General features: G+C 50.2%; 1 protein-coding gene across 4 annotated transcripts in view; it reads right to left on the bottom strand.

Annotated features, from left to right (window-relative positions):
* The window catches only part of URB1 (URB1 ribosome biogenesis homolog), an 83141-nt gene extending 71519 nt beyond the window's left edge, over positions 1 to 11622 (bottom strand). For all 4 annotated transcript variants that reach the window (XR_002072713.2, XR_008422423.1, XM_053903137.1 and 1 more), the window contains exons 1-5: positions 11397 to 11622; positions 8033 to 8172; positions 7036 to 7187; positions 5934 to 6066; positions 743 to 839 (exon numbers count right to left, since the gene is read on the bottom strand). Coding sequence is in view for 2 of the 4 variants with exons in the window: in XM_053903137.1 (XP_053759112.1) it covers positions 743 to 839; positions 5934 to 6066; positions 7036 to 7187; positions 8033 to 8172; positions 11397 to 11538 (664 nt within the window). In the remaining 2 variants the exon portion in view is untranslated. The remainder of the gene's footprint in view (positions 1 to 742; positions 840 to 5933; positions 6067 to 7035; positions 7188 to 8032; positions 8173 to 11396) is intronic.
* Positions 11623 to 13861: the final 2239 nt, after the last annotated feature.

Raw genomic sequence — 13861 nt, 5'->3', positions numbered from 1 at the left:
CGGCACCCACCACCCTGTTCTTAAACGGTCGCTGGCAGTCGTCCAGAGACAGCTCTAAGGCTCCCACCCTGGGGGAGGTGAGAGAAGGACTGGAGACCCGGCCACCCCGGGCCACAGGCACCGTGCTGTTCCTCCGACTCCCAGAGCTCTGGCAAGGACGCAGAACCTGCGCACAGAGCCTGGTATCACACCGAACACCTGCTACGTGCGAAGTGCCTTCCTTCTAGTGCCATCGTTCTCCGTCTTACTGAATCTCTCGATGAGGAGCAAGCAGCCCGAACAGGCTCTCGGGCCACAGCCACCAGAAGGTGGTCCAGCTAGACTTCTCTGAAGCTCCATTACCGATATTCTGGTAACACTCAGCAAGGCCACCGAAGTAACTAAACTTTAGTTTTCCGAAGTCAATTACTAAGGAGGGCCGGGCAGCCAGGGCTACGTATCTGTGCATGTTCTGGAGCCACAGAGCCTCCTTTGTTCGTACGCGAGTCTCAAGTTTGCATCTCTCCTTTGTCAGCACGTCGCCCAGCATTCCAGGTAGCCTGACAGGAATGCCTCTGTCGGTGCTCACGAGCGACATCAAAACCGCACCGACCGCGGCTTTGCCGCACACGCGTCCAACATTCTAGTGTGTGCAGCGGCCGTAAAGGCTGCAGACTGCTCAACCTGGAAAAATGTTTTGCGGCAGATTTTCCAAAACACAATCGCCACCAGGCTTTGCTACGAGACAAAGAGGTGCACCTACCTTTCAACTCCAGCACCTGTGCTATCGTGCTGTCATCGCCGGCGATCAGAAAGGAGAGGGCGAACTGAATGTAGGCCAGCCGGACGTCGTGCACACCCTGGGGGGGCGAAGGAGACCACGTGTCACGTGCAGGAAGCAGGGACTTGGCGGCACGCACGCCCCTCCCGTCCCAATGGCACAGAGGCCTTGGGGCTTGTGCCGTCAGAAGGCTCAAAGTCTAAAACAATGGTCATGTCTCTATGGGAACATGGAACCTTTTCTCTGCTCTTCTCCCTCAATCTTCTGCTCTACTTTTCCTTGTCTTTCAAGCTGTTTGTAAATAGAAAAGAATGGGTAGGGGCACCTGGGTGGCTCAGTCGGTTAAGCGTCTGATTTCAGCTCAGGTCGTGATCTCACAGGTTGTGAGTTCGAGCCCCACGTCAGGCTCTGTGCTGACAGCTTAGAGCCTGGAGCCTGCTTCGAATTCTGCGTCTCCCATCTCTCTCTGCTCCTCCCCAGCTCACACGCTGTCTCTCTCTCAAAAAATAAAGATCAAAAAAAAAAATCTTTTTTAATAAAAAAATCAAAAAAAAAAAAAAAGAGAAGCATGGGTAAAGTTTGGCTGAGTCCCTTCCCGGTCATAACGTAAACATTTTGGGTGACTGGACCACTTTGGTATGGAGCAGAAGATTCCCAGCCTGTCCAGACACCATCTACTTCACTTGCCAATGAAATAATATACGCATTTTTGAAAATCCAGAGCCAATGGAAAGACTGGTTCTGCTTCTGCCGACACCAATGAGGTGCTGTCTGGGTTTTATCAGGTATTATAAATTCACACCAGACACCGCGGCCCAGACGCTGCCCTGTTACCAACCCTGCGTGGCCTTCCTGGGACTGACATCTGCACTATTCTGCCGCGACCCAAAACAGAGGGCGTCCCCGAGGAGGCCCACAGGCCATGACCAGTAGCCAACACTTCAGGGGAAGTCGCGGGGGCCATCTGATCAGCTTTCCCTCCCGGTAATTTTAAGACACACGCGTGTCTCCTCATCGGGTTCACACGCCAGTAGTCATGCGGATCGCTCACCGGTTGTACCAGCAGCAGCTCATACGCTGGGATCCTCCACTGCTTCAACTGTCACCTCCTCCCTACTTGAGTTATCCCAAAGGTTCCCTAATTGGTTGCCAGGAAATAAGTTAATGCACGGAGAATTAGTTCCCTGAATGCCCGCAAAGATTAAGAAGTCCGCCTTCCAGATGGTTCCATTCAGTAGTGGCAGGGTGGTGGTGAGGAGGAGGAGGAGGAGGAGGAGGAGGAGGAGGAGGAGGCGGCGGCCAATGTCATTTACTGAGCACTCACTACACCAGACACTAAGTCAAAGGCTGCACATCTGTTACTTCATTTACTCCTCTGAACAACTTGAGGTGGAGACGCCTTCTACACCCATTTTACAGATGAGGAAACAGGCTTTAAAAACTCACTCAAGGACATGCAGCTACTAAGTGAGTACGTACTGGAACTGGAAAACAGGAAATAATTGTACTAACATACTGCCTCGTGCTCGACTTTACGTCTGACTGGACAAGTGCTTTCTCCTCCGAACTGCCACGGCATTTTCATCTTGCTTTTTCTCAATCTGCAAGGATCGCACTTGGAACCACCTAGGCCTCTACATGAGAACTGAATTAATTCTGTCTTGTTGTGTCGGGTGTCTGTTTCTTGGGGAGAAAAGAAAGGCCATCAGACCCCTACCCTGCAACATCCAGACGGAGGCCTTGCACATTCGCTGTCCTCACTGGGTCTCCACTTCCATCCATGCCCCACGGCATTTCAGCAAGACCCTCTCAGGCCGATCCTGGTTTATTCCAAACACACTAAGCGCTGAAAATTATGCTCCCCATTCCGGGGACGACTCTGTGGGCCTCCTCACAAGACAGAGTTTGGGTACCACGGTCACTAAGGTCTTGAAAGTGAGCTGCTTTTCCTCAGCGTACCTGCAATGCTTTAGTGCCTTCAAAACACAACAATTCAGTGGTGTGCAAACAGCAGTTATATTCAAGACGCCATAATCTCGGGCTGAGAGACCACTCAAAGACGACTAAGATACCGTCCCTGTCCTCAGGAAGCTTAAAGGAGCCACCGCTCCCGAATTATCTAGATGCCTCGTTGAAAGAAACACATCAACTAACTCAAGCACAGTTAACTTGTTATCTCGACCCACGTGTGTCTCGTGTTCCGCAAGAATGCTGGTGAGATGCCAAAACTTGCCTGGTAAGTTTTAGCAGCTACGTGCTGCTAGCTGGCTGGCTGGCTGGAAAGGTTCTACAAGTTTGGGGGGGGGTGGGGGGAGATGCCCACTTAAGTACTGGGAGTCAGGGCCCTGGAAGGTCGGTTGCAGCTATGTGCCACTCTGGGTCCTTCCATCCTGCTTGTACACAGCAGCTGGACTAGATCCCCTCAAGGGTCCCCCCAGCAATGAATTTCGAACTGATATGGAAGTGGGTCCTCACCTCCTGGCCTCCATCTCGCATATCCCAGCCAGCCCCCAATTTCAGACCCTTGACTGTGAACACACCAAATCACCCTAGACACAGCGCGCACCCCCTCCAAGCAGCCACTGCCCTGCCTCCCGCTCACGCCCCCGACCAGACAGCCCCTCACCGTCCCCTGGGCCATTGCCCTCCGTCCCAGCAAGCTCCATCGGAGGCAAGAGGGCCGCATGCCCCATTCCTACTCTCTGACTTCACAGCGTTATTATCCTAGGAAGAAAGCATCCTGGGCTCTTTACGGCTCGTTCCGCAAAACGCTGTCTAAAATAGACCAAAACATATTTGGTAAAACTGCTCTCTGGCAAAGGATTTGAACAGTGCTTTCTTTGGCTGGATGAAAAATAACTCTTTTCACAAAGCTTTAAGAATTCCCTCCAAGATGCTAAAACACACCCATTAAGAAAAAATAGATCTGTAGATCTATCAGCTTCTTCAATAACCGAAGGGCATGAGAAAAAGGTTGGGGGGCGGGGCTTTGAGAAAACTCAAAGCCAGAGAAGAAATTTAAGAAACATACCCACCAAACACAATGGGTGGCCCTTGTCTGGATCCTGATCTGAATCACAAAGCGTAAAGACATTTCTGAGACAGTGGGAAAAACGGAGACCGAACTGGGCATTCACTGATACCAAGAATTGTGAGCAGTATTAGGTGTGGTGATGGTAGTGTGGTTTTTTTTTTTAAAAGCTCATTTTTTGTTAAAGGTACACGCTGAAATTTTTACAGGGAAATGCGGTTCCCGGGTGGGATTTGCGGCACTAGACCGTCCCGAAACAACCAAACATGTGGGAGAGGGGGCAGCGCCTGCAGCTGGAGGACAGGTGGGTGGGGATTCTCTGTGCTGCTCTCTTTTTTAATGTCCGTGACATCCCTATATGGGGGAAAAAAAAATTAATGTCTAAAACCATTTCCTAAAACAAAACATTTAAGGTATGCCACAAAGTAAAAACACTCCCATCTTAACGATAATTCTCATTTTACAGACCGAGGAAACGTAAAATAAGTTGCCGAGACCCCGAGGTGAAGTGGGCGCGGCCTACAGCCGGGGTTCAGGCAGGGACGCCCCAGTCGTGTCTTGGTGGGTGGTCTGGGCACTGACATATTTTACTTAGGAGGCTGAGCTGGTTGAGGTCAAGAGAGAGGGAGTGGAAGCAGGGAGGGAATCTGATGGGTAATTACTGACAGGCTGACTGCCAGGTAAGACCAAAGAAGCATGACATCTGCCCTAATGTGCAAACGGCACGCAGATTCTTTTTAGAGATGCATTTAAATGTCAGGAGCCATCACTCAATGAACGGAATTTGTTGACACAGAGTATGTGAATAATTCACGGTACTAAAAAAAGAGAATCCGCGAGACACTAGACCTGGGATTTTTTTTTTTTTCCCTCAGGGAACACCTTGTTTGTAATTCCAGGAAAACCCTCAACACGGGGCCCAACCTCACCAAGCCATACAAGTTACTTGGTGTTACTATGATTAACCTTCAGTCTATTACCTGGAGGTGCGGAAACTCCGAATCCCTGAAGAGTTAGAGAACGAGGTGCGGAAGTAAATCACGCTCACGTGGCCCTCCACCTGGGCAGACAGGTTGCTGACCGTCCGTCTGCCGTCTGTGCTCGGGATGGGGGTGTGGAGAACGGAGCCCCAGCTGTCGATGGCACAGCCGTGCCAGCAGGGAGGGCTCACACAACTCTTTCCAGCTTCTGAGTCCTCAAACTTGTGCTTTCTCCTCAAGAACCTCTCTCAACCCAAGTGAAACTTCTAGGGCCACCAGGGAATTCTTATTTTTTTTTCATGTTTATGAGAGAGACAGACAGACAGAATGTGAGCAGGGGAGGGGCAGAGAGAGAGGGAGACACAGAATCCGAGGCAGGTACCAGGCTCTGAGCTGTCAGCACAGAGCCCGACGTGGGACTCGAACTCACAAACTGTGAGATCGCAACCTGAGCTGAAGTCAGACGGTTAACCAACTGAGCCACCCAGGTGCCTGGGAACTTTTTTTTTTTTTTTTTTTTTAAAAACACAGCTCTCCTGAGGGGCATGTCCGACTTCGGCTCAGGCCATGACCTCATGGATTGTGAGTTCGAGCCCCACGTTGGGCCCACTGCTGTCAGCACAGAGCCCGCTTCAGTTCCTCTGTCTCCCTCTCTCTCAAAACTAAATAAACATTTAAAAAAAAAAAACAAAAAAAAAAAACTCTCCTGAAAACCATTCACCCTTCCATTCTCTTTGGCACAGTCCAGCACCTACTCCTTATAAGACGTACAAACAGGAGGCACAAGAAACATTAAAAAGCCGTAAGTATCTTCCTTGATGATGCCACTTCCTAGTTGAAACTTCCAAGGGTTTTCTCCAAAATGGACAGAATAGGATCAGGACCGGGACACCCCACGAGGTACGTGGGAGGTTATTCCGTCTACTCTGTGAAGACGCTCACGAGCTATGTCATCCTCACGAGCCAGGAGGGCACGGCGATGCTGAGCCCCCAGAGAAGCCGTCCTCAGATGTCCCTGTCATCCAGGCTCTGCCGCACATACAGGCCTTCTACTCCGCCCACATGAAGACCAAGGTCGAAGAAAGGACAAGAAACAAACTGCTATGGCCCTCCAGAGAGCAAGGACACACACGGGAGGTACAAGACGCTGGGAGCTCCTCACCTTTGAATCCCTCTTGGTCGCCAGGGTGTACAAGGTCTTTTTATTCAAATCAAAATGGCTGCAGACGTCCCTGGCGGCCTCAGGACCCTGGGTCACCATGGCGGCCATCAGGTTGAGACAGGCTCGAGCCATCCTGTGGGAACATCAGGCACGTGAGGAAGAGCAGAAGCACAAAGCCACGTCACTGCAAAGCCAAGTGCACTCCGGGCTGTGCGGTCTGCTGTCCCCAAATCAGAAAAAGGAAGGAAACAGATGAGTAGGCATGCTTAAAAAAACAAAAACAAAAACAAAAAAACCCAAAACCAAAACTTCACAATCTCCAAATAAAGCTTAAAAACAGAGTCTGAAGAGGATGCAAGAATACAAAATGTGAGACACAAAGAAGATGGCAAGGTCTCTCCCCACTAACTCATCACATAACTGGGAGACCCGCGGCTCGTCCCCGCCACCGAGGGCACAGAAGACGTCTTCGGAGAGGGTGTCTCCAAAAGCAAGCTCTCAGCTGCCTTTCGGTTCCACTGCCCCCCAAAACCCGTGGTTGACTGCGTGCCTACCACACCCCAGGCCCCGTTCGAGGTGCTGGAAGACAGCATCTCATACGACACTCAAGGCCCCCGCCTGCACGCACCTTGCATTCCAGCAAAGGGAAGTGGACAGTCAACAGACGGACCTAGAACGTTACGTCAAATGTCTGGCTGCACGAATAGACCTGCAAATGGATACTTCTGCCTGCCAGCTAAAAGGACAGAAAGTGACAGTAAATGGAGGACAGTGGAGCAAGGCCTCCCTGAGATGACACTTCTGGACCACAGGGTCCTGAAGGAGAGAGGGAGGGAGACTGCGGTGACCACAAAGAGCCGCTAGGGCAGAAGGGCAGGAAACATAAAGAATGTCCAGAGTGTTCCCATAACAGCAAAAAGAACAGCAGCACCGGCGTGACAAGGATGAGTGGTAGGAGTCTACGGCGTGAGGGGCTGGCCCCAGGGGAAGGAGAGGCAGAGCCAGAGCTTTCCGAGGGAAGGAAAGGTCAAGAGCACTCCCAGAGAGCTGAACGCAGACCGAGCCCACGGCTGGTCTTGTCACATAACAGCGGGCAACTTACCTGTAGCCTGAGGCATACAGGGACTCACAGATGAGCTTCATGTGGCTGTTCAGCAGCTTTTTCACGATATTGGTTCCCACAACATGAAAATGGGAAAGGTCGCTCGCTGTCCGCAATAGTATGGCCTCAAAAACTTGAAATATTAATAGCATCTGCAAAGACAGAATTAAAATGCTTATGAATCAGCTCATTTCTGGTTTTCCTCTATACATACGCTCCTCCTGTCCTAGCCAGTCATTTAAAACCTTCAACGTGCAGGACGGGCCTGCTCAGGGTCCTGAGCCAAAGGCAGGAAGGTGACAGCTTCACAGGCTGCTCGGCAGACCCTCAGCTCTGGAATTAGTCCTGCTCCCACGGTCCAGCTAAGTGGAGAACTCTTCCCGGCTTATAATTACACAAAATGAAATGAAAAGAGCGATCTCTACTCATGACTGGACCTCCCTGCTCTGGGGATATTCAGGTCGACAGTCTTACAGCAATAACCCTGAGATTTCAACAGGTTCATAAATATCCCGAATTCTGAACCTCTCTGGAACCAGAAGTCTCGACTCAATATGTGTGTGCAATTATGACATGCGGCTTCTACCTATTTCCCTTTTGTCAAAACAAACCAACCATGTCAAGGGGGCGCCTGGCTGGCTCAGTTGGTGGAGCACGCGACTCTTGATCTTGGGGTTACAAGTCTGAGCCCCAGGTTGGGTGCAGAGATTGCTTAAAAACAAACCATGGCAAAACCAAGTGCATTGCGATTAAGGGTCTATGGTCCTTCCCTCTGGTATCACTCACTAACATGAAGTTAGCACTTTCCATTAACATGCTTTAAAAAGTCATGATGCAAAATTGGATGTATTCCTATGACACAGGAACAAAACATAGTCTTCTATAGAAAGGTGATAATGTTCTGGAAATTTCTACCACATTTCTCTCCATCAAGCTCAACACCATAGTGGCGTGAACTTTGTCTTCTCTTCAGCAAGCCAGGTGAGGAATGACATACTTCACTTTCCGGCCGCTTCTCCCCGCTCAGGAGCTGGAAAATCTCTGCACATTCAACCGAAATCTTTATGTACCCTTCCACAACATCATACACGTCTTCCCTCGGTAGCTTCTTGGCAGCAGCGACAAATGCTTCCAAGGCTGAAATAAGAGTAATGTTCAAACGTTAACAGGGACGGTCTCCTTAGCAACAATCACAGCCGCCGCTGCGACAGAGGCAGATTTCCAGCATAAGCATCCAGGCGGCTGGAGGTGCCGCTCACCCGGAGGGAGAACACGGCAGCAATGCGGAGACGGGGCCATCCAGAGTTCTGACATGGCCTTTTCTCTATCTCCACCGAGGTAAAGGGGAACAACTTTCAAAGGAAGAGCTTTAGAGCCAAGCCTTCTAGGGGCAGGGATCCTCCCCACCGCTGACATCGATCCACTCCTGGGCACCCTCTGGGTCTAGACCAATCTAACCCTGAAGCTGTACACTCACCTCCATGAAGGGGGTAAAATCAGAGAACGGATAAAGAAAATGTGGCGCAGCTGATCTGTAGCTAAGTGTATATACAAGGAACTATTATTCAGCCAGAAGAGAGAAGGAACTCTGCCTTTTGCAACACGTATGGACCTTTGAGGGCACAGAGTGAAGTGAGTCAGAGAAAGACAAACGCTGTATGTTCTACTTATAGGTGGAACCTAAAAGAGCCAAACTCATACAAACAGAGAGCAGAATGGTGGGCAGGGATTGGGGGGGGGGGTTGGAGAAATGGGGAGATGTCAGTCAAAGGGTACAAACTTTCAGCTATAAAGATGAGTACATTCTGGGGCACCCGGCTGGCTCAGGAGGTAGAGCATGCAACCCTTGATCTGGGGGTGGAGAGTCTGAGCCCCACATTGCGGCCAGAGTTTACTTAAAAGAAAAAAAATAATGAGTAAGATGAGTAAGTTCTGGGGATCTAATGTACAGCATGGTGACTGTAATTAACAGTACTGTAGTATATACTTGAAGCTTACTGTGGTAATCATTTCACAGTATATGTGTGTCATCATCTCACTGTACATCTTTTTAAGTTTTTCTATTTTGAGAGAGGAGAGAGCATGTGCGATGGAGGAGCAGATAAAGAGGGGGAGAGAGAATCCCAAGCAGGCTCCACGCTGTCAGCGCAGAGCCCGACACAGGGCTCAATTTCACGAACCGTGAGGTCATGACTTGAGCCAAAACCACGAGTGGGATGTTTAACTGACTGAGCCACCCAGGCACCTGTCATCGTACATCTTAAACTTACATCAGTTATGTCAATCGTGTGTCAATAAAGCTACGTAAAAAGACAACCCAAAAATAACAACAAAAAAAACTTTCCTAATGCCTGGATGAAATCAAAACCCCCAACATCTATCAATTCTACTTCTCTGATCTGTCAGGAGATCGTGTCACAGGAAGCTATGAGAACACATCAAAAGGGAGACAGAATCCAAGAGAGAGACCAGATTCAAACACAAATTCAACACAATCTCATACAACGGATTCACACTTTCACCCACTGACTTCAGCTTCGCCGCATCTTCCAACTACCTCATCTGTACCCACTGCCCGTCAACCCGAGTTTCTTTTCTTTTAAATTTTTTTTTTTAACGTTTTATTTATTTTTGAGACAGAGACAGAGCATGAACAGGGGAGGGGCAGAGAGAGAGGGAGACACAGAATCGGAAGCAGGCTCCAGGCTCTGAGCCATCAGCCCAGAGCTCGACGCGGGGCTCGAACTCACGGACCGCGAGATCGTGACCTGAGCTGAAGTCAGCCACTTAACCACCTGAGCCACCCAGGCGCCCCTAACCCGAGTTTCCTTCTGAGACCTGTTCAACTGCAGCACCTGAATGCCATGGAGCTGCCTGAGCAAAACCGTGAACACGTACATGAATACAATCTTTCAAATAACTAAGCATGCTCTTTCTTCTGCCAGAATGGTTCCTGTCCCTGTTCCTACCCCAACCTACAACTCCGCTGAAAAGCCACTCCCTCTGGGGAGACCTCTTTGAGCCCCCAGATTAGGTCTGAGGACTGAAGGCCCTATGTACCCCTCCTTTGGAGGACCGGTACTTGGAACTCTTCATATGTAATTATATTGATTGACACCTGCCTTCTCCACCTCACTATTCATGTGCTCCAGAATGGCAAGGCCCAGGTCTGATTTTTTACTCACCATTGTATCTCTAGCACATCACAGCCCCTAGTAAATAACGCAGAAATGAACGAATGACTGAAATGTAGCACTCTGAGCTAAAGCAGGTATCATCTTCAAAGCACTGGCTGGCAGTTGCAGGCATCAAATGTTTAAAAACACAATTTATGGGAGGACAAATTGTTAAGTGGGGCTATCCTGGCCATCAACTTAATAATCTCTTTAACCAGGGAGAAATGCTGTCACTTCTATTTTGACACACTACCAGTGCTCTCACATACTAGCATATTCAATTGTTGGGGCTCCTGGGTGGCTCAGGAGTGGCTCAGTCACTTAAGCAGCCGACTCCGGCTCAGGTCATGATCTCACAGTTAGTGGGTTTGAGCTCCAAGATGGGCTCTGTGCTGACAGCTCGGAGCCTGGAGCCTGTTTCAGATTCTGTGCCTTCCTCTCCTTCTGCCTCTCCCCTGCTCACACTGTTTCTCTGTCCCTCAAAAATAAATAAACACCTTAAATTTCTTTAAAAAATTCAATTGCATTTTTTTCCTCTTAACCTACATACTTTTCCAATGGATTACAAGAAGTTGTGAAGCGTGATCACACTTTTCAGAAAGTGAAATTACAGAATCTGTCCCGTATTGGTCACTAGTCCAGTGACTAGACCAGTTCCATATTGGTCAACTGACCAGTCCCTGGGACGCTTCATGCGGTAGTTTATTACATGTCATCGGATCAGCGTGAGTGTTGGGGGCTCAAAGCTCTTGAAAATAGCGCTGACGGCCACAGAACCAGCAAACTGTCTCAATGAATGGCCCCGAGCTGACTCACAGTTGGGACTCGGCAAGTATACATATATGCTTCTCTGACAATTGCAATAGAGGTTTTAGAGGTTGCTAAGGAATGCCGCCCGGCCAAAGGAGGCGTGCAGTCGCGTAGAACTGTCACGACCGAGCAAGGCGGATTCCACCAGCTGACAGCCCAGGGCAAGACAGTGCAGCGCGCGGCCCTACAGCGGCCCCGGCCGCCCGGGACCCTGGACGCCGGAGCACCGGGGCCACGGTTTCCCGTCTGCAAACCGGAAGGCCCGGTTCTGAGACTCCGGGACCGAACAGTGCACAGAGGAGGGCTGAGCCTGGCACGCGGCCGCGACCCGCCTCGCCCGCACGTGCTCCCCGCCCCGGCCAGCTCCGCACTCACCCGGCTCCGCGCCCTGCGGACCCCGCAGCTCAGCCTTGAAGCGCACGCCCGTGAGCTCTTCGGAGCGGGCCCGCTTGGCTGCGCCCGCGCGGAGAGCCGTGCTGTCCTGGCCGCCCGCGACCTTCCTCTTGGGGACCCCCATGGCCGAGAGGGGAGGGGCGCGCCGGGATCTACACAGCAGGAAAACCGGCAAGAGGACGCGCGGACAGCGGAGTACAACCTCGGCGTGCCAGGTGCCCACACGTGCGCAGGAAGGGGCGGGACCGGCGGAAGGGGCGGGGCCTCAGTGGGAGGTCGGGGCGGGCCTGCGCGACGGGGCCGACGGAAGGGGCGTGGCCTGTGGCGGGGCGGGGCCTGAACCAGGGCTGGCGGCCGGGAAGCTGGACCCCGTTCGGGGAGGTGCTGCAGGCGCCGAACCCCGAGGTTTCTCCTGTTTCTGTTGTTCACGCTGGCTCGCTCGCTACTTAGGACGAACCGACACCGCCCTGCCACAATGAGGAGGAGCCCTCCTGCCCCCAGCGGCTCTCTCGAGGGTCTTGGCGGGTGGAGCCCCCGGGTTCTCCATTCCCTGGGGGCACGAGCTCCGGTGCTAAGCGGCCGCACAGTCCGATCAGTTCTCGACCTGGGGCGCCCTGACCCTGCCGGTAGAAGAACTCTCTTGTCAAACAACGGGCTTCGATGCTTTCCCTATTTAACGGCCTTCGGGTTGGCCGGGAGGGTGGACGCCCCTGGCTAAATGCCAGGCGGGCTTGAGCGGGAGGTCTTCCTCTGGCACCTGGGCCGAGGGTCGTGCAGGTGCCCTTAACTCTGACCGCACCTTGTCTCACAGCCCGAACCAGACTTGTCTGGTGGGATGTCGCCCCATACTGGCTTCCATCCCAGGCTTCCCCAAACTAATGGGAGGACGTGAGCCCTTCTGGCCAAGCAGGTGCGAGGAGAGACGTAACTTCTGTGAAAACCCTTCGTGAACAGTGCAGCGGCTTCCACATCCAAGTTCCCGTCCTTGAAATGGAGCCAGCAGAGCCAGCCCTACCTAATCTTTGGGGCTGTCCTGAGCTGAGAAAGTGATACATTGTGTATGAAAAACTGCTTTGACGGGGGACAAAAAGTTCTGCGTTCTTGTAAGATGTCAATGACTTGAGAGCCGAATTAAATGCTTTGCAGTAAAGTGGAGGTTTAAATGAGTAAGTAAAAACTTAAAGTGGCTGAGAAATGTGTGGATGGGTGCTTCAGACTCAGTCAGCCTAGTGCCATGAGTCACTGATGCCAGATCCCTAACCCCACTCGTTCATGTATCAGGCTTACCAAACTTTCAAGTAGTAAACTTCCAAGTAGGGACATGGCTTTCTATATTAAAGGACTTCATGGAGAGAAAGGGCTTTATTTGTCCCGAAGAACACTCTGCTCTGTTAAAGATAAACACCACTGCCCCCATGACATTCTAAGCTGGTATCCTTTATGGGGCTATTGCACTTGCTGTTTCTTCTGAAACTCTGCCCAGACCTCACATGACTCATACTTTCCTTTCATGTGGGCTCTTCCTATCCATCTTTCACTCCCCTTCTTCTCACCCTCCTCTATTTTCCTTTATTGCCTTTTTTTAAAAGTTTATTTATTTATTTATTTATTTGGAGAGAGAGTGGGCGCCAATGGGAGGAGGGGCAGAGAGAACGGAGAGAGATAATCTCAAGCAAGCTCTGCACTGTCAGCACAGAGCCCAGTGCAGGAGTCGATCTCATGACCGGTGAGATCATGACCTGAGTCAAGATCAAGAGTCAGACACTTAACCAACTGAGACATTCAGGTGCCCCTCAATTTTTAAAAATATACTTCCAAATCCACTCAGGAAGTCTGCACTGATCCTGGTACAAGAGCCATGTTCTCAATAAACATGTGTTATGTCAATGACCAGAATCTTAGACTAGACCACTCAAAATACAAGGTTATTGAATTGACGGCCCTATTCTTTGAACAGCAAAATGTAGCAAAATCCACACCCAACTTAGACAATAAAATATCAAATGATAATTTCAGGGGTATTATGGAGACTGGTCTACCTACCGTCTTCTCATTACACAGAAATTTTAGAAAATATAGAAAATTTGAGTAACAACAATATATTCATGTTGATAGTTAGTAATAGAACTTTATACCCATGAATAGAGAATATATGTTCTTTTGAAATAACATTGAAAGACATAAAATTGACCATGTTCTAGGCCACAAAAGAGGCCCCCACAAATTTTTTAAAAAATCAACATTTACAGACCATGTTCTCTAGCCACCAAGCAATAATTTAACCTTGATAATAAGAAGATAGTGTTGTTTTTTTTTTTTAAATCCCATAAGGCTGGGAGGGAGAAAAAAATCTAAGTAATCCTTGGAAACCATCTGGAAAATCATGAAAGATTTGGAATGCAACAAAAGGAACACTTTATACAGCAAAATCTGCGGGACACAGTTCT

This window comes from Panthera pardus, unplaced genomic scaffold (genome assembly GCF_024362965.1).
Source record: "Panthera pardus isolate Hobbes unplaced genomic scaffold, ASM2436296v1 HiC_scaffold_16, whole genome shotgun sequence".
In the NCBI taxonomy this organism is placed as follows: domain Eukaryota; kingdom Metazoa; phylum Chordata; class Mammalia; order Carnivora; family Felidae; genus Panthera; species Panthera pardus.
Note: the sequence above shows the minus strand (reverse complement) of the source record. Positions and strands in the feature narration are given on the sequence as shown.